General features: G+C 43.1%; 1 protein-coding gene across 7 annotated transcripts in view; it reads left to right on the forward strand.

Annotated features, from left to right (window-relative positions):
• DLC1 (DLC1 Rho GTPase activating protein) overlaps positions 1 to 26,867 on the forward strand; it is a 338,048-nt gene that overhangs the window by 162,518 nt on the left and 148,663 nt on the right. Inside the window, exons 1-2 of one of the 7 annotated variants that reach the window (XM_053255909.1) lie at positions 924 to 968; positions 5,897 to 6,479. The exons of 5 other annotated variants lie outside the window; for them this stretch is intronic. In XM_053255909.1, coding sequence (XP_053111884.1) covers positions 6,362 to 6,479 — 118 coding nt within the window. In that variant the 5' untranslated portion in view covers positions 924 to 968; positions 5,897 to 6,361. Of the gene's footprint in view, positions 1 to 923; positions 969 to 5,896; positions 6,480 to 26,867 lie in introns of those variants that run through there. One more of the 7 variants, XM_053255910.1, reaches the window with a different exon arrangement.

Below are 26,867 nucleotides of genomic sequence, written 5' to 3' on the forward strand. Positions count from 1 at the left end.
CTGGCATTTCCAATGAAGAGGATCTTGGTTAAGAGAGCTAGGAAAAACCTTGGAGAACCACTGCCAGTCATACTAGACAAAACTGGGATAGATGGACTGATGGTCTGACTCAGAATAAGACACCTTTTAAATATGTTCAAAATATGGTCCAAAGGAACAAGAAAGGCTGGGCTATGAAGTTGTTCCTGATAAGCAAAGAAGCACCTTTTTATAATGTGGTGATTCTCTTTATTTAGCAGGGGGAGAGTAACTGGCCCTATCCACCCCCAGCACAGTACTTCCAGTGACTGTTGCTGGTGTCTATCTTTCTTTCTTTTTAGATTGTGAGCCCTTTGGGGACAGGGAGCCATACTGCCTTTGAATGGTATACTGCCTCTGAACATGGGAGTTCTTATTTGAGCTAAAGATAAGCCTATCCTTTGTAAGAGGAAGTAAAAATTAATCTTAGAACAAAAGCAGGTATACTGCCTCTGAACATGGGAGTTCTTATTCAAGCCAAAGATAAGCCTATCCTTTGTTGGAGGAAATGAAAATATAAATCTTCCCATTTTCCTTTGGCTGGGGTCTTTGAAAGGGTGATGGTGAGGTGGTGAAAAGCAAAGAGTATGATCTGACTGTAAATATTATCCAGATTGAGCTCTCCAGCAGATTTTGTGAGAAGGACTTGGGAAGTCTATTGAAACATTACCCCTGGCCTGAAACTCAGCAGGCCAACTCTGTTTTAACACTGCTTTAATGCTCTCCAATCCCCTGTAGCCAGCTATACCACACATGGCTTAAATGAATAGTTTTAATAACTTCCTTCCTGTTTCAAGGACCCTGTTCTAAACCATGGCACCAGTTTTCAATAAATGTCCTATTTCCTCTCATTAATACACACTACTTCAAAAGCAACTGCCAGCAATTTGGGCAAGGCTAAGCGTTCTAATTGTTTGAGGATGGCTTAAGACTAATTACATGAGCAGCAGGTGAGGCCACCGGTAAGCAGGGCACCAAGAAATACACACGAAAGCTTGATAAGTCTTTGGGAGGTTCATTTGGAACGTTTGTTTTGCATTTTTATGATGGTGGTCCAGCTGCACTTTTCCTTTCTTTTCAGCTTCAACTCAGGGAGATATGATGATTTCTCTGTACAATAATTTAGCTTGTGCAGCAAAATTAGGCAACAATCCAGAAGAGCACTTAGATGCAGGCTTCTTTCAATGGGCTTTCTTAAAAAAATAATTGAACTTAATCTTTTAGTTTGGCAATGTATTGAACTGGCACCATAGTACACAGTTAATAGCAAGCATATAAGGTGACCGAAGCCCTTCTGCTGCCTTTTTTTTTTTTTAAGGGGAGTGGAGGACTCTGTTTTCAAAATGGCATGAACCGAACTGTTCTTCAGTGCTTATGTAAATCCACCATTTGGGGTTTAGCAGACAACAAAAGGCAATTATGAAGTCTGTTCAGGTGGAGTGCATGGAGGAGATTGGATTTGAACATTTTGGCAAGACGGGTATGGCTGTCTGGAGACAGAAGAGACTTTGAAAGCAGAAACAAACCACAGCTTACAGCAGACTTATGGCCCACCACAAAATGCTGCTAATGAGATAATCTCAGTGGTTTGGGTTGTTTTTCTTTTTAATCAACCATAATGCTTTGTATTCAGTACTAAAGAGACAGATAACCTTCAGTATTTGTGCATGAATGAATGGTTGGGAGAAAAATCTTTAAGTGTGCATCATGTGCAAGGACTCTCATGATGCTCAAAGATTCCCATGCTTGGGGATGTGTGCTCATTCCTTGTTTGGAGCACATTGCTGCAACAGAAGCAGGAAGAATGGAGTGTCATAAATACTTTTCTTTACTACGAGGACTTCTAAAGTTCAGGGGAGGGGCTGCGCTGCTTCAGAGGAAACAAGCTGTGTATTCTCTCTTGTATTTTTTTTTTTTAAATCTCAAGGATCTGTTAATTCAATAACTGAATAAGAAGGAAGAGAAGCATCCCATTTTGACCTCTCAGTTAATTTTTTTTTTTTTTTGCAAAACCGCCACCATTTGTCTTTCTCTCTCCACCTTACAAGCTGATCTTAACTTCTTCAGTATCACTTATGCCTTCCATGCACGCCAATGTCTGAAAATACCCACACAATCCATTTTATTTATTTTTATTCTTCTGATCGATGTTACTATAAGACTGGACACTGTGAAAATTGGCATTTTACTGCTACAGGTGCCAAGCCTCCAGGATTGGCTTAGTGTCTCCAGAAATTGGAATCCATCTCCAGGTTGAAAGAAAGCCTGGAGATGTTAATGGCTTGTCAGTGTGAAAAATATTAGGAAAAATTGGGAGGAAACAATCTCCAGTAACAGCTTCAGTCAGAGTTGGCAATCCTACTCTAACTTCAAGGTAGTTAACAGTATGAGAGCCCTGCTGCCTGCAAGCTGGCCATTTGTCAGGTATGCTGTCTGGGCTGGTTAATCATTAACCAGCAGACCCAGCTCTACCGGCATAGGGGTGCCATATTCTGGCTTTCCAAATCCGTGTGCCTAATCTGCATATTATGTAAATTGGCTTGAAAATATTTTTTGAGCAGAATAGGGACTGCACTATCCATAACTCTGCTTCTACTAGGGCTAGAGCTTTGGGGGGGGTTGTTTTTGTTTTTTGTTTTAATGAAAGCTGAAATCTGGGCAAATCTGGATGGGCTAAGTAATCTGGGTGAGATGCCTAAAATCCGGATGAAACCCAGAATTCCGGGAGGCATGGCAACTCTAACCTCATGGATGGCCAGCCTGCAGTCAGTGTGGCTCTCATTAGGGTGGTTGGCACCCTCTTTGCACTAGACCACCACTCACTCTGGGCCATCCTAGCACCCCACAAGTAGCTTTAAGGTTTTTCTCCATAGGGAAGAATGGAGGTTCCAGCAGCCCCATAACTGCACTTGGGGGGTGCTGGGGTGGCCCAGAGCAAGGGTGCCAACCACCTCCATGGGTTGATAACCCATGGGATACTGGGTTTTGTTGTTTCTGAAGTGTTCTGAGTGTAGATTCTTTGGTAGCATATAAGATTTTCAATGACAAACTATGAATCCACTCATTGCTAACCTTAAAGACACATAAACTTCAAAAATCACTTAAAAATCAGCCCTTTGCCCAATTCCTTTCAAATAATTCTGATAGCTACCTGGCCCCCCTTGGGCACTACCACCCACCACACTCTGCTCTTGGACACCCCTTTGCCCCCCGACGTGAAGCTATACATTTGCTGACACCTCCATGCTTCTTTATGGAGAAAAACCTTAAAGTCGCGTAAACTTCAAAAATCACTTAAAAATCAGCCTTTTGCCCAATTCCTTTAAAATAATTATGATAGCTTCCTTGCCCACCTTGGGAACTACCACCCACCACACTCCACTCTAGGACACCCCTTTCTCTCCGACGTGAAGCTATACATTTGCTGCAATCCTTATTATTCTCTATGAGGAATTCCAAAATAATTTTAAAATTCAACAATAATCAGAGGAGTGTCCGATTGCCTTGGAACTTTGTGGGTAGTAGGCAACCCTGGTTGTCTACCACATACCCCACTTTTGTGTCCCTAGGTGCTCCACAATAGGGGATATGGGCTGGTTTGGGTCCTATTATACCCTATGAGAAAAATAATTAAAAATATTTCAAATATTCATAAAATATCATAGGGGTGTCTGATTTCTTTGGGGTTTGCATGGTTGTTGGCACCCATGGGTGCTCCACAATGAGGAATAATGGGCTGGTTGGAGTCCCATTATATCCTATGAGAAAAAATAGAAATAATGTTCAAAAATTCATAAAAAATCGTACAAGTGTCAGATTGCTTTGGGGTTTGGGTGGCAGGTACCCCTGGGTGCCAGCTACCATCCTACAATTTTTTGGGTGTCTGAACTGGTTCAAATTCGAACCGAACCAGGGGGAGTTTTGAGCAAAACCAAACCACCCCCTCCTGGTTCGAACCTGGTTCGAATTCAAACCGAACCGGACAAACCGGTTTTGTGCACATCCCTACCACTGATATCATTCACATGAGTGGGTGGGCAGGGGGGTGGGCAGGCAGTGGTGTGGCTGGTTTAATTAACCTTCCCCGCAGATGACTGCTCCAATGTTGCTGGGAGCGTGAAGTGCCTAGAGCACATATCTCTTGGAGGAATCCACCATTGCATTGCATGGGTCATGCAGTGCATTGTGAGATCTCCGCCGGTTTTCTGCAGCAAGGAGCTCTGGAAGCCAGGACGATGCTGGAGATCCCACAATGCACCATGTGGAAGAGAGCCAGCATGGTGTAGTGGTTAGAGTGCTGGACTAGGACCGGGGAGACCCGAATTCAAATCCCCATTCAGCCATGAAACTAGCTGGGTGACTCTGGGCTAGTCACTTCTTTCTCAGCCTAACCTACTTCACAGGGTTGTTCTGAAAGAGAAAATCAGGTATGTAGTACACTGCTCTGCGCTCCTTGGAGGAGGAGCGGGATATAAATGTAATACCGTATTTTATGGACTATAAGACTCACTTTTTTCCTCGAAAAATATCCGCCAAAATTCAGGTGCGTCTTATATGTTTTAACAGTTTAATATGTTAAAACTCTGAAAAACTGGGTTAAAATTAAGGTGCGTCTTATAGTCCGTAGCGTCTTATAGTCCGTAAAATACGGTAATAATAATAATAATAATAATAATAATAATAATAATAATAATAATAAATAATAAATAATAATAATACAAGCTACCTGTCGCCAAAAATTGGTGGGACCATAAAATTGAAAAAGTTGAAGAAAATGAAGATGTAAAAATATTATGGGACTTCTGACTACAAACAGACAAACATCTGCCACACAGTACACCAGATATAACTCTAGTCAAGAAGAAAGAAAAACAAGTTAAAATAATCGACATAGCAATACCAGGGGATAGCAGAATAGAAGAAAAAGAAATAGAAAAAATCACAAAATACAAAGATCTACAAATTGAAATTGAAAGGCTGTGGCAGAAGAAGACCCAAATAATCCCAGTGGTAACTGGCGCCCTGGGTGCAGTTCCAAAAGACCTTGAAGAGCACCTCAACACCATAGGGGCCACAGAAATCACCATCAGCCAATTACAAAAAGCAGCTTTACTGGGAACAGCCTATATTCTGCGACGATATCTATAACAACAGCAACAACATTGACAATAAAATTCTGGCATCCCAGGTCCTTGGGAAGGACTCGATGTCTGGATAAAACAAACCAGTCAATAACACCTGTCTGACTGTGTAAACAAGAAATAATAAATTAATAATAATGTGACATGCACGATGCATTGAGGGATTCCCTTAGGTGCTCTAGGCACCCATCTCTGTGTCTGCCGGGGCTAAACATAGCCCCAGCAAATACACAATCTGGTAGCCCAGGTTAAAGGAGCACTCTCTTCCTTAACCTTGGCTAATAGCCAGGTTTGAAAGTGGCTAGGCAGCACTGCCCTGCCAGGATCGGGCCTGATCACGGTGGTTCTCACATGCAGCCTAACTCAGGCTGGGCATCCCTAGCCTGGGTTAGGCTACACATGAGAACAGTCCCATTGATTATTGGGGCTGAATTTTAGCAATGGTTGCAATCCATTGGGTTCCCACAGGCTAAGAAAGTCATGTGAACCTGCCCTCAGGGAACATAATTCCCAGGGATTCTGGAGCAGCTCTCATCTGTGAGATAAAGCACCATAAACAATACAAATAAATCTATTACTTCACAGAAGATCCCAGGACCTAAACTTAAAGAACCTTGGATTATATAAAAAGGGGCAATTTGAATTATATGCAAAGAAGGGAGGAGGGGGGTGAAAACCCTGAAACAAAACAAATATATCATTTCAGAAAAGGCAGCTTCCTGTCTGTTTTCCTTTAGTGCCTGTCTCCTCTTGAAAATGAAAGACTGCTTGAAATGTCAGCTTAGCAGAGCCGTGTTATCTTTCAAAATGAGCATGTGAGCCAGTGCGTTTGATTTCATTGACCCAGGAAGCTTCAGTCCTATAGCGATTCCCCCTGCTAATGCTTCAGAGCTAAATGAGAGTATCATCGTTAGCTCATTGGTAAGCCTTTCCAGATGTGGCAGGCAGCAGCCCTGGCTTTGGCAGCTTGCCAGTAGGTTGCCTGCAGTCTCTCCGCTTCCCTGTGACTGCAGTAAGAACTGCAATGCTTGAATCTTGAAAAGGGGAGCCGGTTGATGAGAAGCCTCTTTGCCAAGTAATGACCCACCGAGAGAGGATCCAGCCAGGAAATTACTACATGAATGATGCCCCCTTGCTCCTGAGGCCCAGCTGCAGTTATGTGTTTTTTGGGGTTGTGGATGTGACGTTTTCTTCTCTGCACTATGGATCACCCCCCAGTGAGAGCCCCTTTGAAAAGATCATTCAGTGACCATATCAGAAACTCCACCACCAGAGCCCTGGATGCTATCTGGAAAACCACAAGGGACCGACGGCTGGCAGGTGAGGTGGCGCTTGGAAACTCTTTTTCATCACCCAGGGAATGTATTCTGAATGATCACAGGAGGTGCTGCTATTGACTGGAGGTGGGAACATCACCCCCTACAATATTCCCTCATCCTTTTATTCCTGCGTTGTATTGATTGTTTCTTCACTGTAAGATTCAGTAGCTTCAGGCTTATAATGAATTTGCTTTTTACAATAAAGAACAAGCCTAATCAAAGAATGTAGCATGCTCTGTGATTCTCTCACAACAAAGTGAGCTGAAGCATCTTTCTCTTGCTGGGATGCCACGCTCCTCTGCCTTGTCGAGACTATTTGTGTTGGTGAGTTGCCTTATAGGCCATTTCCTCACCAAAGGGGAGTGCGTAGGTCTCTTGGCAGTGTGGTGAAAGATTGCTGGCATTTTCTCTGGCAGGGCTGTTCCTACTTTGAGGTCCAAGCAAGTGCTGCCAAACACTTGAAATGCAAACTGAGTTATATACTCTGACATAAGAGTATTCAGGTTATTTGGATTTATGAGACTCAAAACAATAAGACAAGTTTATGGTTTGTTTTGAAGGAGGCAGTCATGACCTTATTTTCCCCCCTATGTTTCTTGTCTTTCATGTATGCCAAACCGTTTTTTATTTAAGGTGTGTGTGAGTTTTTAATTGTCACAACATCTGAAATACCTGGGGTCGATGGGTGTGGTTTCACCCCCTAGGTTCATATCAGAGTTGATACAAACGTGAAGTGTCCTGATTAAACCATGACATCATCTGGTATGTCTAGAAAATGGGTGTGGTGATCCATTTATTTGTGATTTTACTGGGCATCGCTTATCCTGGAGAGAAGGAATTTTGCTCCTGTGGGTTGTCAAGATATACGACAAGAAACACACCTGATTAAGCAGTGCAAGCTGGGTGTTGCAGAGCAAGTGTCAGCTGCTCATCTGCAGTTCAGGAAGCAAAACTAAACAGAGCAAACAATCTGAAAGTGCCACTCTATGCATAGTAATGGGAGTAGATTACAGTTTTTCCATAAACGTTTACTAGTACTCTGTGATTAATGTTCTGGTCCCAGGGGAGGTATGTGGGGCCCGGGCGTGTGGGAGGGCCTTCTCTGTTGCAGCCCTGTTGATGTTTTATTGCCTCCTGAGATTCATAGTGCCCACTCCCTTCTGTCCTTTAAGAAGCTCCTGAAAACTTATTTATTTTGCCAGGCTATTAATTTTTTGGGGTGGTGGTGGTGATTATTATTTTCCCCCTTGGCTTCACTGTTGATGTTTTAGTTCATGTAAACTGTCTCAAGCCTAAGGAAGTCAGGCAGTCAATACATTTGCTAAAAAAAAAAAATTAAAACAAACAAAAAAAAACCCCATGAAAGTGTGTTTCCCTCCCTCCAAACTCTGTCATATTATGCTGCCATTTAATTTCTATATTATTATAGAAATAATGTAAGAATATGGCATTATGGTGTTTAAGTTACTTTAAATGTGTTTGAATATCGACTTTAGTAACAGAGATCCACAGAACTGGACGTGTTGCAAGAAGTGCAAAATAGTCCTTTGCATGTACATAAAAAGCCCTGCAGGATGCCTGCCCAAGTATTCAAAGCCTATATGCTGACATATCTACAACAGAGACTTAAACCAAAAACATTCCCTCACCACTATCCACCTTGGAAGTATAGTTCTGTGAAGTGGGCTAGGGATTGGTAACTGATAGTTCTCAGCATCCTTGTCAGACTACAGTTCCCACGATCCTTTGCGGCATGACAATTAGGGCCAAGCCACACAGACATGCAAACATGTGTTTTGGAGGTGTGCTTCCAACTGGAAATGCTTCTTTTGTTTTAAAAAAACAACACCTACAGCATGGAGTGGGAGACTCAGACAGGAGAACTGGGACAGGAAGAAAGGTGCAAGTTTCTCACCAAAATAGCTCTGAAGCAGCTATTTGCCCCAAAGCAGTGGTTCTATCCTTGGTTGGAATGCTTGCGTACTTGGTACTCAGCGTTTCAACCTCCTGGGAAATGGACTTATATTGATATTTGTTTTGCTATAAAGATCCATTTCCCAGGAGTTTGAAACACTGAGTACAAAGTACCCAAGCATTCCAACCAAGGATATAGTACTACTGTTACAGCCACCTAATAGCACAGTGGGGAAGTAACTTGCCTAGTGAGCAAGAGGTTGCTGGTTCGAATCCCTGCTGGTACGTTTCCCAGACTATGGGAAACACCTATATTGGGCAGCAGTGATATAGGAAGATGCTGAAAGGCATCATATCATACTTCACCGGAGATGGCAATGGTAAACCCCTTCTGTATTCTACCAAAAAACCCCACATGGCTCTGTGGTCGCCAGGAGTCAACACCGACTCGATGGCACAACTTTAATTTACTTTACTACTGTTACAGCACAATGCAAGGAAATTTTGGAAAAAATCAAGCCTATATTGCTTCACAGCTCAGCAGATACTTTTACAAGCTTGTTGCTCTCTGTCCTGGGCTAGGCCAACACTAGAATGATTCTGGGGGTTTCCCCTCCCTTTTCCCAGAGTTCCACAAGGCTTTCCTTTTTAAAGAGACACAATTTAATTTTTAAAGTACCACATTAACAATTAATACCAACAAAGCCTTAAGCAAACTGGATTGCATTTCAGTTCCTTTCACACTAGAGAATGAGCTGCTTGGGAGGGTTGTGCTCATGTCTTGCCCAAGCCCCACCAATGCTTGATGCCATGCTCAGATTTCCTCCCCTTGCTGCTATGATCTCCCTTCTCCAGCAACATCAGTACACAAAGCATGCCAAACACCAGTTTCTACCCATCCACAGCCCAGTCCCTCCCACTAACCAAATCACCCTCCAATCTACCCTCCCCCAAGTTTCCTTATATGGTGCTGGCAAAGGTGGCAGCCACCTCTTGGCCTCCTTATCCTCCTTCCAGCTGCTATGGGTGTGCACAAAATTGGTTTGCCCAGTTTGGTTCGAGTCTGAACTGGGCATGTTTGGTTTTGTGCTGCAGAACAAACACCCCCATCCTCGTCTTGGCTCAAATTGGAGCTGGTTCAGGGGGTTCTAACTTTTATTTTATTTTATTTTATTTTATTTTAGAATGACCCACCAGTGGGTCTGGTGGCCTTGGGGGGGGGGTCTCCGCAGTCTCCCTCTACCCCGTCTGGCCTCCCCCCAGTCCTCCGAAGGCTGTTTGGGCCCATTTTCAGGCTGTACCGGCCCTTTCCCCAGTGGCAGTGGATATTCTGGAGGCTGCCACACATGCGCCCTGGCCATTTGCATGGCCTGGGCCATGACCCAGCCATGTAAATGGCCAGGGTGTATGCGTGGCAGACTACAAAATGGCCGCCACCACCGAGGAAAGGGCTGGAATTGCCCCAAAATGGGCCATAACTGCCCTTAGAGGACTGAGGAGAGCCCAGTGGAGAAGAGAGGGGCTGTGGACACCAGAACCCCATGACAGCACAAGCACACCCCAAGGCCGCTGGACCTGCCAGTGTATCATTCTAAAAAATATATACATTTTGCGTTAGAACCCCCAAGCCAGTCCTGAGCCAGTCCGGCTGGGGAGGGGGTGTGTTCAGCTCGAGGCAAGCCCTCAAGCTGGGCCAGTTCAATGGTAAACTGGCTCAACTTATCATTTATTTTATTTATTTATTTTACATATTTTAATACCGCCCAAAACTTACGTCTCAGACTTCTAGCTGGTTCTCACATTCTACTACCAGCTGTTAAGCTTGTCTCATTCTCCCTGCTTTTTGAAAATACAGAGAGCAGTCTGCTCTTCCGGCCATTCCATTTCCCACCTTAAGGTAAAGCTAAAGTGTGTTGTCAAGTTTATTTCGACTCCTGGAGACTACAGAGCCCTGTGGTTGTCTTTGGTAGAATACAGGAGGGGTTTACCATTGCCTCCTCCCGTGCAGTATAAGATGATGCCTTTCAGCATCTTCCTGTATCGCTGCTACCCGATATAGTAGCAATGGGGATTTGAGCCAGCAACCTTCTGCTTGTTAGTCAAGCATTTCCCTGCTTTGCCACTTAAGGTGGCCTTTTCAAAAGCCAGGGAGAGCTAAACAAGATCAGCAGCTGGAAGGAAGCAAATGAGCAGCAAGCTTCTGCCACCATGTCGGATAGGGTGAGGCCTGATGAGGTGGTTGGAGAGGCAGTGGGGCACCCTGCTGCCACCTCTTCCAATTTGCCACCTGAGGAAGTAGGTAGCTACACTAGGCCAGGGGCGTAGCAAGGTTGGAGACAAGATTTTAAAATGGGCCCCTCACACACACAAATACAGTTCACGATATATAGTGCACTCACACTCACATCCCCATTATGAATATGGTGAATATCTTGTTCACATTGAATCTAGTTCACAGGGGCGGATCCAGCAGGAAATTACAGGGGGTGCAACAAGAATCCCCCCCCCATAAAAGATTCTCTTCCCCTATAAATATTGGGGCTTGGATTTTCTTTCTCTTACAAATGCACTATGCCAGGGGGTGTCAAACTAAAATTTGTTGGTGGGCCAGATTAGATTCTGATGCACCTCTGATGAGCCACACATAGCCTTGCGCCCACCTCACACCACCTATCTTCCTCCTCCTCTCTGCTCTTTCTCTCATTCCTTTTCTCCACCCCCCTTAAATTAGCTGAATTCACTATTTTTTACACTAAAATATACTCAGAAAAGGATTGATTTTTGGAGGAAGACCACCAGTCCAACAGCCAGCTTCCTCGGCTCTGCAGTTACATACAAATTCCAAGCAGGGGAAGAGCACAAGACGCCAGGAGAACCAATAGGGCTGGGAGAAAAGTTAACCCTTTTTTTACTGTCTGCTACTGCCGATCTCCAAGAGACTCAATATTAATTCATAGGGGGTGCAACACAGATGGGCAGGGAGTCATGTGACGTGCCTCTGGGGGCCCCTTGAGGCAGTGGGGCCCAGAGACAACTGTCTCCCCTTGCCTAATGGTAGTTACGGCCGTGCACTAGGCCTCATTGGTGGGCCAGCCCTGAATATGCTAGGCTTTGCTCTGTTGTTAAGTTCAATAGAGCATGAATCCATAACATGAAGACCAGTCCCCAGCAGGCAAAATGAAATTTTTTCAACAAGGTAGAAGAAAGCAAAAATAACATATTCATTTTGTTTATGATATACTGCTGCTTTTTTAAAAAGCGCAACATAGAGAATATAGATGCATGTGATACAAAATAACCATATATGTTGGGTTTTCATTTATTCAGTGTCCCTGTTTTCAGTTCCGTTTCTATAAAATGCTTGAGCAAAACTGTTCTGTTCACTGCTGACTATAACTTGCCAGTCATGTCAACAGTTTTGAATAACATCTGCCCAGTCTCCAGAAACGCCATCTACTACTTCTCCAAAGATTGACTCCTTGCTTTCCACTCAGTACTTCACACATACAAAGATATGTAATAGTTTGTCTAATCTATGTCTTTGAACCTGGTGTGAAAAAACTTATAAAATATGGGAGGTTTTATCAAAACAAAAGCATCTATGTGTCTGGTTTTTCTTTTTCTTTTTTAATAGAGGCTGAGAACTGTAAGAGTCAAAGATGACTGCTAATTATATTTGTTGGGACTGTTACATTCCTCAAACCCAGGAATGAAACTGAGGCCCTCTCCACAAGCCTTTTAAAATATACTGATAAGGATGGACACATTTATATTTTGGAGGGAATAATTTACGATCCGTCACAGGGTGTTTTTTCGCCCCTTTCCCCCCTAAAAAATGCAGCTCAGAAACTAGATGTTGAAGTGCTAGAAAAACTAGTGAGCATTCATTTTCCAGTATCAGCTGGTGATCTGATAGGTACAATAATACGCCAGGGTTGCTTTTAGCTAAAAAGCTATATTTTTTCATCGAATTGACATCCTGATACTTACACTAGCATATAAAAGTTGTCTGAAGTTTATTCAAGAGTCTATAATGGAAAGTGTCCTCAAAATTCTGGAAAGGAAGAGCAGGAAGAAAATTTCTTGAATGCTGTGGATGTGGTCTTTCTCACTGTTAATCTACATCCTGTCTATCACATTGGTATCCCATTTTTCCTTCAAGAAGACCAAGGTGGCATACATATGGTTATCTCATTGTATCCTTACCAGAGATGGTGACTGGTTAGAGGTCATCCAGGGAACTACCCAGCCAAGTGGCAGCTAGAGCTTGGTTTTCTCCAGTCCAAGACCAACACTCTGACCGCTACATCATGCTGGCTCAGCTGGGCAATTGAATTATTTTATCTGGGGAGGGAAAAATGACACATGTAATATTGTTGTTGACAATTCGCTCTTGACCCAGAGCAGAATTCTTTCCTGAGCCATTGTTCAGTGCTCTGTCTGTGTAGCTTTTGGTTTGGGGAGGGTGGAGAAAGAGAGAGAGGGAAACGTACTGCCTCTAGTTCATTCAGATTAAACTGCCATGTTTCTAGAGAATATATCCTTTGAACTGAACATGTTTGTTTCTCACATTGCATACCATGTTGGCCATATTCAAGTTTGTATACAAAAAGTGTATTGGGGATGAACGTTTCCTAGCAGTTTGCATACTCGGGACTAAATCAAATGAGACTTTGGGAGATCTATGTCTGAATCTCCCACTTTTGTAAAGCTTAAAGGCAGCTGCAGGGCAGAATGGAGAAGATCAGATCAGAGGACTGGCACTATACTGTGAACCCTATACACCACTCTGAAGTTGGCATTTGCCCTGTAGGGAGAAAGATACAGTATCTGTATGTTTCCCCGCATGTGGCAGTTACCATATTTACCTGAATACAAGATGACTCTGAATTTAAAATGAGACCCTTTAAAAATAGAGTTTAAGTATAGGTTATACCCCTATTTACCCAAAAGGAAAAGAACTCTGAATTTAAGATGACCCCTTGGTTTCTAACGTGAAAGAACTTGGTGGGGAAAGTAGTCTTTGATTCAAGTAAATATAGTTGAAGCTTTTGGGATGTATGGATTATTTCAAACAAGAGAATTGCATGAGAGAAATTGGGTTAAACATTTTCTCCCTTTTGCCTTCCCCTTGATCTGATCACCACCATCAGCCCCTCCAGCTGCTTTAATTTTTTTTTTTAAGTCCACAGACAATCCAATCGCAGATCTTATGTGTCACATCTCTTATTGGTTCTCAAAATGTTACAGGAATTATAGCAACTATTTTTACATCTATCGTGAGGACAGCAACATGAGATTGTTTAATGATGGAAATTGGAAAGTGCTTCTTAAATGGAAGAGAAAAGGGGTGTTCTTCGAACTATCTTTGCTTGTCATACATACTGTTTGTTTCATGATCTTATTAAAGATTAGTGTGTTCAGTGGATAGGAGAAAAATACAAATCCAGACAAATGTTTTGGAACTGAAGAGACTCCAACGCCATGCTAACTGGGCAAAGAGGCACCATTTTAACATGGTGATTCTCTTTATTTAGCAGAAGAAGAGTAACTGGCCCTATCCACCCCCAGCACAGTACCTCCAGTGACTGTTGCTGTTATCTATCTTAAAGTTTCTTTTTAGCCAGTGAGCCCTTTGGGGACAGTGATCCATCTTATTTTTTTTTATTTTTATTTCTCTATGTAAACCACTTTGGAAACTTATGTTGAAAAGCGGCGTATAAATATTTGTTGTTGTCGAAGATATTTCTTGTACTGAACAGAAGAAAAAGTAATTTATCCTCATCCCAAACTTGCAGCTCAAGCACCATGGGGCAGGACAGGATGAATCCCTTCTATCTGCTAGACAGATGGACATGAACAGTAATTGAGGCATGTAGTACATCTTGGTGCCCTGCTCTGGAAATTTCCATGACTATCTGCAGAGCTGCTTTACATTTTTATTGCAACTAATACCTATGTAACTGTAGTGAGCATGATTGCTCTCAAAGATGTGATGTGTGAAAGGAAGGTCTAGATGAAAGGAAGCTCCCAGTTCTTGGGCACATGCAAGGGACATGCGGTAGTGCCGTGTGGTAGTGGCAGAGAAGGGTGGTGGCAGGAGCCTCCCCTGGGATTTTGGAGGCACAGCAGTTTAAAAAAAACACAGGTTTAACATTTTTTAAAATTTAACTTTTCAATCTTAACTCCGGTGGGGTGGGGGGCTCCAAAGCCCTTCCGGTCTGGACACCAAAATTACCTAGGTGCGCTGCTGTCTTTGGGACACAAGTTTGCCGGTGGAAAAGGGTGAACCTCTACTAGGCCCTTACCCCCCTATTTTTATAGCAGTTACAAAGGGAAAGGAGAGGAGAGCTGGTCTTGTGGTAGCAAGCATGACTTGTCCCCATAGCTAAGCAGGGTCTGCCCTGGTTGCATATGAATGGGAGACTTGATGTGTGAGCACTGCAAGATATTCCCCTCAGGGGATGAAGCCGCTCTGGGAAGAGCATAAGGTTTCAATTTGCCTCCCTGGCTTCTCCAAGATAGGGCTGAGAGAGATTCCTGCCTGCAACCTTGGAGAAGCTGCTGCCAGTCTGTGAAGACAATACTGAGCTAGATAGACCAATGGTCTGACTCAGTATATGGCAGTTTCCTATGTTCCTATGAAAGGGCAGTCCTACTCTTCCAAGGATAGACAGCTCTTGGATCAAGTGAAAAAGCCTGCTTATCCCTGATGTCATGCTGGTTTGGGGCCAATCTGGATTCAGGAATCAGGATTTTTCCTTCGAATTTCATGTCCCTCCTTGATGGGCCTAAACTTACATGTCTAAAGGTGGGTCTGATCTGAGCCAGTTACCTATTGTGAAAAAGGGTTTGCACCTTGATGGCTGCAAACTTGATGGCTCTGTCTCTTCAATGGCAATAAGCCTGCACCTTGATGGCTCTGTCTCTTCAATGGCAATAAGCAAGAATTATCCTCATTCAGTAACAAAAGGGAGGAATGTCCCCCATTTCAGAGTCTTCAAGGTACTCTGAAATGGTCAGGCATTCCTGAGCTAAGAGGGAGGCCTGCATTTCATCACACTCATAAACTCATGTCAGGCTGGGGGGCCCAGTGTGGTCCCAGCTTCTTCCTCCAGGCTACTATGTTGAGGAGCGGGTGAGGGACCGTGGGCGGGGAGGTGGAGTGGCTGTGGTCTATAAGAATAACCTTTCCCTTACCAGGATCCCTGTTAGAACGTCAGACCATATCGAATGTGTGTACTTAAGTCTGGGGACCAGGGATAGATTGGGAGTTCTGTTGGTGTACCGATCGCCCCGCTGCTCAACAGAGTCCCTAACTGAGCTGAAGGACTTGGTCTCGTACTTGGTATTGGAGTCCCCCAGGCTTGTGGTGCTGGGGGACTTCAATGTTCACTTTGGGACCAATTTGTCCAGAGCGGCTCAGGAGTTCATAGCGGCCATGATGACTATGTGCCTATCCCAAATGGTCTCGGGGCCGACACACATTGCTGGTCACATGCTTGATTTGGTCTTTCACTCTGATCAGGGTGGTGTTCCGTGGGTGGGGAATCCTGTGATTTCCCCATTGTCATGGACGGACCACCATCTGGTTAAGGTCGAACTCACAATCACTTCCCACGTTCAAAGGGGCGAAGGACCTATTAAGTTGATCCACCCGAGAAGGTTATTGGATCCAATAGGATTTCAAGAAGGCTTGGAGGGATTTAGTGTTGGCTCTGCTGGTGATCCTGTTGATGCCCTGGTGGAGAATTGGAACAGCAAACTCACTGGGGCAGTAGACATGATCACTCCTAAGCGCCCTCTCCGACCTGCTTCAAAATTGGCGCCTTGGTATACGGAAGAACTACGGGGGCTGAAGTGGCAAGGTAGATGATTAGAGTGCAAGTGGAGAAAGACTCGGCTTGAATCCGACAGATTGCAACATAGAGCTCATTTGAAGACCTATGCTCAGGCCATACATGCGGCAAAGAAGCGATTCTTTTCTGCCCATATTGCATTCGCAAGTTCACATCCGGCGGAGTTGTTCAGGGTTGTGAGAGGGCTAGTGAGTGCCCCTCCTCCCTTGAATCAGAATCTGAGACCATCTATTACCCACTGTGATGTGTTTAATGAATTCTTTGTGGGGGAAATCTATCGTATTCGGGCCGACTTAGACTCCGTCTCCACAATTACCTCAGTGTCTGATGTGGAGGTGTCCAGCGACTCCTCTTGTGTGATTAGGTTGGATCAGTTCCAGTTTGTGACTCCTGAGGATGTGGACAAGCTGATTTGAATGGTGCGGCCTACCACCTGTTCTCTTGACCCTTGTCCGACATGGCTTACAGTATATTATCTGGCAGGGGGGTTGTTGAAGAAGGCCTGGTAGAGATTATAAATGTGTCTCTGAGGGAAGGTAGGATGCCTCCTTTTCTTAAGGAGGCAATTATTAGACCATTTCTGAAGAAGCCTACACTGGATCCCTCGGACTTGAACAACTACAGGCCTGTCTCCAACCTTCCATGACTGGGCAAGGTAATTGAGAGGGTTGTGGCCTCCCAGCTCCAGACAGTCTTGGATGAAACTGATTATCTTGACCCATTTCAAACTGGCTTTCGGGCTGGCTATGGGGTGGAGACTGCCTTGGTCGGTCTGATGGATGATCTCCAATTGGCAATTGACAGAGGAAGTGTGACTCTGTTGGTCCTTCTGGACCTCTCGGCAGCTTCCGATACTATTGATCATCGTATCCTTCTGGAGCGTCTGAGGGGGTTGGGAGCTGGAGGCACTGCTTTGCAGTGGTTCTGCTCCTACCTCTCGGGCAGGTTCCAGATGGTGTCCCTTGGAGACTGCTGTTCTTCAAAATCTGAACTTTTGTATGGTGTTCCCCAGGGCTCCATATTGTCTCCAATGTTGTTTAATATCTACATGAAACTGCCGGGAGAGATCATCAGGAGATTTGGTGCAGGGTGCTATGAGTATGCTGATGACACCCAAATCTATTTCTCCATGTCAGCATCATCGGGAGAGGGCATAACCTCCCTAAATGCCTGCCTGGAGTCGGTGATGGGCTGGATGAGGGATAACAAGCTGAAACTGAATCCGCCTAAGACGGAGATACTCATTGTGCGGGGTCGGAACTCGAGAGATGATTTTGATCTGCCTATTCTAGATGGGGTCACACTTCCCCAGAAGGAGCAGGTACGCAGTCTAGCGGTGCTTCTAGATCCGAGCCTCTCCCTAGTGTCCCAGGTTGAGGCGATGGCCAGAAATGCCTTCTGTCAGCTTCGATTAATTACACCAGCTGCGTCCGTTTCTTGAGGTGAATGACCTCGAAACAATGGTACATCTGCTGGTAACCTCCAGACTGGATTGCTGTAATGCGCTCTATATGGGGCTGCCCTTGTACGTAGTCCGGAAACTACAGCTGGTCCAGAATGCGGCAGCCAGGCTGGTCTCTGGGTCATCTCGGAGAGACCATATAACTCCTATACTAAAGGAGCTACACTGGCTGCCGATATGTTTCCAGGCAAATTACAAGGTGCTGGTTATAACCTATAAAGCCCTAAACAGTTTGGGCCCTGGGTATTTAAGGGAACGCCTTCTTTGGCATGAACCCCACCACCCACTGAGATCTGCTGGAGAGGTCAGTCTGCAACTGCCACCAGCTCATCTGGTGGCCACTCAGGGACAGGCCTTCTCTGCTGCTGCCCCGAGGCTTTGGAATACGCTCCCTAGTGAAATAAGAGCCTCCCCATCTCTGACAGCTTTTAAAAAGTCTTTAAAAACACATCTCTTCACCCAGGCTTGTAATTAATGTTGTTTTAATGGTTTTAATGCTGTTTTAAAATATTATTTTAAAATTTTTAAATTGTTGTAATGTGTGTGTCCACCCCCACCCCCCATTTTTGTCTTAATGAATGTTTGACTTTGTTTTTATTCTGTTGTAAACCACCCAGAGATGTAAGTTTTGGGTGGTATAAAAATGTTTTAATAAATAAATAATAAATAAAATAAAATATTGAGTTTGAAATAAAGAGCCTCCCCATCTCTGAGAGCTTTTAAAAAGTCTTTAAAGATGCATCTGTTCACCCAGGCTTTTAATTAATATTGTTTTAATCGTTTTAATGCTGTTTTAAAATATTGTTTAAAAATTTTTAAATTGTTGTAATGTTCTAAACTTTTTGTTTTTGTTTTAACTAACATTTTACTTTTTCTGTTTTTATTTTGTTGTAAACTGCCCAGAGACGTATGTTTTGGGTGGTATAAAAATATGTTAAGTAAGTAGATAGATAGGTAGATAGATAGATAGTGAGCTAATGCTGAATTTAGTATTAGTGTCCAAGATGGTCTGATTTCTCTATAGCTTTTAGTTAGTCCCTTTGGAAATCTTCTGAATAGTGTATGTGGTTTCCTAGTAAGAGCTTTAATTCATGAATTTTTCATGATCAGATGCTTATAACTCAGAAATCAAAAGCACTTCTTAAAGTAGGACTGTTCTGTGCACATATGTATACAGGTGTCATTGAGGTTCAAAATACAGAGTAGGATACAGTGCAAAAATGTGTATAATATCTTCATGGTATGTTACTTCATTTTACTATGTGTGGTGTAGTGGTTAGAATGCTGGACTAGGACTGGGGAGACCCGAGTTCAAATCCCCATTCAGCCATGATATTTGCTGGGTGACTCTGGGCCAGTCACTTCTCTCTCAGCCTAACCTACTTCACAGGGTTGTTGTGAGGAGAAACTTAAGTATGTAGTACACCACTCTGGGCTCCTTGGAGGAAGAGTGGGATATAAAATGTAAAATAAATAAATAAAAATTGTAGGCTAAAACATGCTGCATTGGCAAATAATAACATAGGACGCAGCATAACAACAGCATTTTATCATAACCAAAGATGTCATACTGAAACAGTGAATAGGTACAGAACCACCATAACTGGGAGGAGTTAGAGGGCCACAGCTTCACTGCTGATGCTATTTTGCATCCTAATAATCATGGCATGGCAAAACTCAGGCTGAAAGAAGGCACAATGAGGCAAAGAGTTGTGAGTGCCTAACCACCATGGAACATCTTGTGTCCTGTTTCAGTGGAGCAACCCTTACCACGGTGTCTAAATATATGGCACTAAACACAGATATAACTTAGTTATATCTTAGTTATAACTTAATGAGCCAGCATGGTGTAGTGGTTAGAGTGCTGGACTAGGACCAGGGAGACCTGAGTTCAAATCCCCATTCAGCCATGATACTTGCTGGGTGACTCTGGGCCAGTCACTTCTCTCTCAGCCTAACCTACGTCACAGGGTTGTTGTGAAAGAGAAACGTAAGTATGTAGTATACCACTCTGGGCTCTTTGGAGGAAGAGTGGGTTATAAAATGTAAAATAATAATATATTCTGTTAACACCTCCACCACTCAAACACATGCATGCATAAAAAAATCCCAAGCATATAAGATTCCAGCCAGTATACTGTACTGGTCATCATTGCTACTGGGCACAGGATAGCAACTAGAACAGCAAGTGGTTTGTAATGGTAAACATTTTTTTCATCTAATGAGAAATAATCCTGTATAATACTCCTCAGTGCTTTGAAGAATAGTCTGTCAGAAGAAAGTGGAAGCTGAGTTTGACTGAGGCTGAAAATAGCCTCATAGTAGGCAAGGCTGAGTGTTCTAGAGGTTCTTGAGCTTTGACAGCAGGAGGACAAGAAGAATGAAGGACAGCCAAGGGGGACCGTCATTCCAGGGTTATCTAGACAGGAAGCTTATGTGCTCTTTGCGGGAGGGATGTGTAGAGGCATGGGGCTGGAGAGTCGGGCCGGGGAACTTATCCATCCAAGACTCCAAGGTGCCCTGCTTGGAGACACCTGTCAGACTGACATCCTGGCGAACAAAGTGCTTGTGGAAAGACATTGCACTAGTGTGAAGCTGTTGTTCTAGCTAAGTCAGGAGCTTGCATTCCGGACCACGAGCATGCTTGTGCAACTGTGGCACATCTCATTTGTTTTAAAAGGAACTTTTGTGTAATTGCACATCTCTGGGTTTTTAGTGCAACTATGCTGTCTCCCTGTGCTAACACAACCTTGCTCATTACACAAGCATTTCATAAGGATGTTGGCCACTGACTGCAGATCTCAGACCAGACTCCTCCAAGCCAGCTTGAAATAAAAACTTGACAAGTTCCTTCCCTTTAAGTTGTGACTCTTCTGAGCTTTCCAACACTCCTTCACATTTTTCTCTGAAGAGGTTGTGCTGTGAGTCTCGTGCTGTTTATCTTCCACTCTTGGAATGTTTTCTTTTTCAACACCCTTGCCCTTCTAATTTGAAGGCTGATATAAGTGAAGTTGCTAGCAGCTGCACCGCAATGCAACCAGACGTGTACTTGCGTTCATGGATATTATTACTGAGTATCTAGCATTAAAACACCAAAGACTGGCTTGAAGTAAAATAAATAATGATTCCTTTTGTTTGCCATTTTACACTTTTACCTTGTTTTAACAGCTCTTTCAGATAAGTAATATAGTACAATCTTAATTATAGTTGTCATTACCAAAGCTTAGTATTTCTCAAAGTCAATGCACAACAGCCAGAATATATCCTGCACCATACTTTTATATATGTCCTTAATTTTGCATGATTTAATGTACAGTACTTCTGACATGTTACCTTAAGTGGTGCAGCGGGGAAATGCTTGACTAACAAACAGAAGGTTGCCCGTTTGAATCCCCACTGGTACTATATCGGGCAGCAGCGATATAGGAAGATGCTGAAAAGTGCCGGCGGGAGGCAATGGTAACCCCCTCCCATATTCTACCAAAAGAAAACCACAGGGCTCTGTGGACACCAGGAGATGGAATCTACTTGATGGAACACTTTACCTTTACTTCTGACATTCAGGTCATAGGGGGTAAATGCATGGGGACAATTTTTGAACTTTGCTTTACTACCTTCTCAGTATCGATGTGCAAATCAATCTCAAACTGGACTGTTTCAAGTTATTTGAACTCAAAACGAAATGCCCTGAAAGGGCCTGATTTGAGTTTGAATCAAAATGACCCCGCTTCAAGCTCAAATCTATTAGAGTAAACCCATTCTGGCAGGCTTTCCCCCCCTTGCTGATTGGTTTTCTGGCATTGGCTTCCAATTGGTTTGAGATCTCCTTGCTGATTGGTTGGCTTGTTATACAAATCAAGTGTTGTCATGGGAACTGTGCCCCCATTGGCTGGGGGGAGCGAGGAGGAACAAAAAAAGAGAAAATTTTAAATGTTTGCAAAGGGCCTGGGGATGGGAGGCAGAGGGAGGCCTTAGTGTGCCCTTCAAGAGGATACATTGGGAGAGGAAGAAATCTTCTTTTCCCAGCCCTGAGTATAATGCCCTACTATTGCCGCTATATTATTAACTATCTGGTTTTGCTGGATCTCCTATTGACAAAGGCAGAACTTGGGTGCCTGCCTTCCTTTCCTGAGTTGTGGTTTGGTCTGTTTGTGAGATGCTGTTGTGGTGAGAAATGGACACTGGTAGCTTAGCTTTGTGTGGTATGTGTATGTAATATTTTCTTGGTGGTTGCTCTGAGATGAGCCTCCTGTCCGGCCTTGAGACTATCTTGCACTTCACTCACTGCTCTGGTCTGCTTTGCAGTCTGTACTCAGTCAAAATGTGTACTCAGGTGTACTCAGTCAAAATGTGGCTGAAGACGTTCTAGTTGAGCTTATGGCTATGCTTGTTGCTAAGGGTGCTGCTGTGCAACCTGTTGCAATGCTGAAGTAAGGAGTCATTACTCCTGTGTGAAAACTTGTGTTGATGTTACTGCAGCTTAGGCACTGTGGCTAGCAGAGTTTTTCAAGGCAGGATTGCAAAATTTATTGCAAATTGCAATGCAAAACTTGTCGTGTGCACTTTGTGAGTGCAGTTTGTTTTGGCCATAGGGAACAATGGGGAACTCAAAACATCCCATTATTCCCCATGGGTAAGTCCTAGGGACACCAAAGTGGGTTGGGTGTTATGCTGTGATGGGTGCTACCTTCCACCCAACCCCCCCCCCACACACACACAAATGGGCAAGCAGACAATTTTTAACTATTTTTTAACCTTCCCCCCCAAACCCTATGGGTGTTTTTTTTTTTTAAAGGTTAAAAAAAATAAACCCATTTCTTTTGTGGGTTGGGTGGTAGGTAGCACCCATTATGCCCTACCATCCAACCCACTTTGGTATCCTTAGGACCTACCCATGGGGAACAATGGGGTGATTCAAGTTCAAGCTTGAATCAAATTGCAAAATCCTAGAATCACTTCAAATTGATACGAGTGATTTGGCCATGGGGAACAATGGGGTGATTCAAGTTCCCCATTGTTCCCTATGGCCAAATCACTCGTATTAATTTGAAGTGATTCTAGGATTTTGCAATTTGATTCAAGCTTGAATTGAACTGTGAAATCCAATTCATGTACATCTCAGCTTATTAGGCCTGGAAATCAGAGTATTGTAATGTGTTTCTTGAGAATCAGCTGGAATTAATGAGTCAGTCAAGGCTTTCCAATTTAATAATGCAGGGATGAGAACTTCGTTATTTCCTTCTGCAGAGGCAGAGGGGAACTACATGTGATAAGGAAAATACAGAGTTTGCTACCCCATGTCTTTTCCCATAAGGCAGATATGGGGGCACTTATAAGGAAGAACCTATGGGCAGGAGACAGAGCTTAACATTTCCCTGCCTTCAGACACTTCCCTACAAATGCCCCCCAGGTTTTTATTTTATTACAGGAACCTTGCTCTGAAATTGAAGTAAGTTCCACCACTGGAAGAAAACAGCCTGTAGGGTGATGGCATTGTTACCAGAAACTGAAGGAGAGAATCAGCTTGCACAGTTAGCCATCTCCGTTCCTTCCACTCATTCTCCCCTACAAATGATTGATTAATTGATTGATTGATTAAGTGCTGTCAAGTTGGTGTCGACTCTTAGTGACCACATAGATAGATTCTCTCCAGGATGATCTGTCTTCAACTTGGCCTTTAAGATCTCTCGGTGGTGCATTCATTACTGTTGTAATCGAGTCCATCTACCTTGCTGCTGGTCATCCTCTTCTCTTTCCTTCCACGTTTAAAGTTGGAGGAAGAAACATCAATATGTGCTATGCTGATGACACCACTCTGAAAGCTGATAATGTGGATGATCTGCAAGGTCTAGTAATGGAAGTCAAGGAGCATAGTGAAAAAAAAATGGGACTACAACTAATGACAACTGGTACAGCAACCAGCCTCAGAATTGATAATGAAAACATTGAAGTGATGGTTAACTTCTGCCTTTTAGGATCAACCATCAACAGTAAAGGCTCCAGCAGTCAAGAAATATGCTGCAGACTAGCACTTGGTAGGGTTGCAATGAAGGCCTTGGAAAGGATATTTAAATGCCGTGACATGTCTACACCTACAAAGATTAGAATTGTTCGGACAATGGTTTTCCCTGTGACACTCTATGGATGCGAAAGCTGGATTTTGAAGAAGCAAGATAGAAAAAGTATTGATGCTTTTGAACCTTGGTGCTGAAGAAGACTTTTGAAGATACCATGGACAGCCAGGAAAACAAACAAATGGATCCTAGAACAAATCAATCCAGAATTTTAACTCAAGGCAAAAATGACCAGGCTCATACAATCATACTTCAGACACATTATGCTCAAACAATCATACTTCGGACACATTATGCGAAAACCCCTACAAATACCTCCTCCATATTTGCATTTGTCTTGGTAAACTTGCCAATGCAATGTGCATCCCCTCCACCATCACCGCCACAATAGTCCCAGCTTTAAACATTTCTTATGTCCCTCAACCTTCTTATAAAAGGGAAAGTGCTAAAATATTTCATGCATCAACCAATTGCAAGATCCTTTTTCAAGAAATACTACAACGGTTACAAAACGGTGAACATCTGACAGCTTCCTTACGTCATTGTGTCGGATGATGACTTCCAGATGTTATGACTTATTGATGTTTTGATTAACTTCTAAGCATCACTGTCTTTATGTTTTGTTTGCCGAGTCCAACTTCTTTTGCACATGAGTGTTATTGGAAGGGAGCGGGAAATGAAATTAGTGTTTGGCAACAACCCAAGAGAAGCTGAACTTTCCTGTTATCATGTGCATTTTCAGTTCTGCTACAGGATATGCAGCCTGTGGGAAGGTCAGTTTTAAGATAAGGAGAATTTTACTGGGTTGCTATTTTCAATTAAAAGTAGATGCATAATTGGCTAATTCTGTCCAGGATTTAGCATTGTGTACAGTAAGCTACCCAGACAACAGGAAGCAGAGGAAATAGGATAGCTACTGGGCTGCATTCTAACAATTGTTTCACCACTTGTCATCTAATATTTGTTACCACATACAGGATATTTATTCTTACGAAGATCTGTGATATTCTTTTCAGGAACAATTTATGCTATCAGCTACAAATTAAGAATGTTTGCTCTCTTCCTGTTCCTTAGGGTTGGGGTTATGACTGGATTATTCCCTCCCTCCCCCCACACACACACCCAGGGCCTACATGATACCACCTCATTCTTTTTCCTCAAACTCCAGATCAAAGTCTGTCCCTTACATGAAACTTTTAGCTATCAAAGCACACCCTGTCTGAAGATCTATGAAAGTACCATGGCAGTCATACCATTTTTTAAGAGACTGTTTCAAAGCGTACCAGAAGTCCCACCCTGGTGTGTCACTTACCCACCCCCATGCCCAAGCCTGCCAATAATGGAAATGTCCACCATCAACATTAGGGCATTTGTCTCTTCAGATGAATGCCACCCAAACTGTAAACAGCGCAGGTTGTGGGAGTGAGTGACATGCTGGGGCAGGACTTATGGCACACTTTGTAACTGGCTCTACAGCTTTTTTGAAATAACATCTGAATGGGGCTCATGACTTTCCTCTATGTCTTTCAGATGGTCCTGAGTGTGTTTTTGCATCCCATTTGTAGCTGTTCTTGTTCTGAAATGTTAAATCCTATTACCAAAAACCTTTGCAAACTGAGGCTTAGAATGTCATAGTCTTGTAAACAGTCAAGGTCCTGTTAGCAGTTGACTAAATATGTCAGTACATATTGAGCCAAGCATATTATGATTTCCTGTTTCTGTTATATAAGAGGTTTGTGTCTGATTACATGTGATAACTGACCTAGCACCCACTTAAATCAACGAAAGGATTTCTTCTTCTTAGAACAAGCCCTGGATTAAATAGTCATATATCTTTCAGTTTGCTTAATTCTACCACAATCTCTAGTTGAATACAGTCAGCATCCAGAATTGGACAAAATTCCCATTGATTGATTTTGAATTGTATGTACCCTGAGTTTCGTTTACACTGGAACAGTGTAAATACTAAAATATCTGATCTCTATTGCATGAATTGACATGTATATACTTTGGGAATATTTTTTAGAATCACAAATGCTTATGAAAGAAAGGAACAAGTAATTTAGAAAGATAAATTGATTCATTAAATGAACAGACTTGAAGGGATATTCTTGGCAAAACATAGATGTTTGTAGCTGCAGTGAAAGTCTGCCAGGACTGGAAGGAAAGCAAGTTTTCTTAAGGTACAAAATGTGAGAACAGTTGCATAAGGGTTAGGAAGATAGCAGCTTTCAACAAATAGCTCCTGGAGACATGGAGGGAATTTTACATGTAATGCAGGGCAGGGATGTGTACCCATTATGTTTTCTCAAGTATGTTTTATTGTTGTGCAGCATGATAGCAAGGCAAAAAACTGGACATGTGCTTTGAGCTGATTTGCTTGGCAGTGATAAATGTTTGCCTCAAGGCTGGTGTTTTTTTGTGTGTGTGTTTGTTTTTAAAATTCCTCCTATACTGCTCCTTTTTAATGTAATGGTAGATACATATGAAACAAAACATGCACTGCATCAACTTACTGGAGTAGTTCACAGAGGAAAATGTTTTGTGCTCCCCACTTCTTTGAGCTGTAGGAGGGGAGGAACCAATTTCAGTTTTGTGTGGTCTAGATTTCTTAGAATAGCTTCAGGCAGAGTTGGCAAATGCTAGTCAGGGTTTTTAATTTTAATATTAAAAATCACAGATTAAAATACATGAAACACAAGAAAAACAATATAAAACAAGTTTTTAAAATTATTAAAATTAATTCTAATTACAAGTTTGCAAGAACAGGAGAGTCTTGAGGGTCTTCCTGAAAACAAACAGAGAAGGAGATGCTCTTATTTCAGCAGAGAGCATATTCCAAAGCCCTGGGGCAGCCACAGAGAAAGCCTGGTCCTGGGTCGTCACCAGATGAACTGGTGGCAACCATAGCCAGACCTCTCCAGAAGATCGTCAAAGGCAGCAGGGTTCATGACAAAGGAGGTGCTCTCTTAAATAGCCTGGACCCAAGCCATTATTTACTGAACACTGTGACTTCGGTTTGACAGATCTTGACAGGTGGTCAAGCAGCACCTGTAATGGAGTCCACTAAGCCTTGAATG

Source organism: Hemicordylus capensis, chromosome 5 (assembly GCF_027244095.1).
Source record: "Hemicordylus capensis ecotype Gifberg chromosome 5, rHemCap1.1.pri, whole genome shotgun sequence".
Lineage (NCBI taxonomy): Eukaryota > Metazoa > Chordata > Lepidosauria > Squamata > Cordylidae > Hemicordylus > Hemicordylus capensis.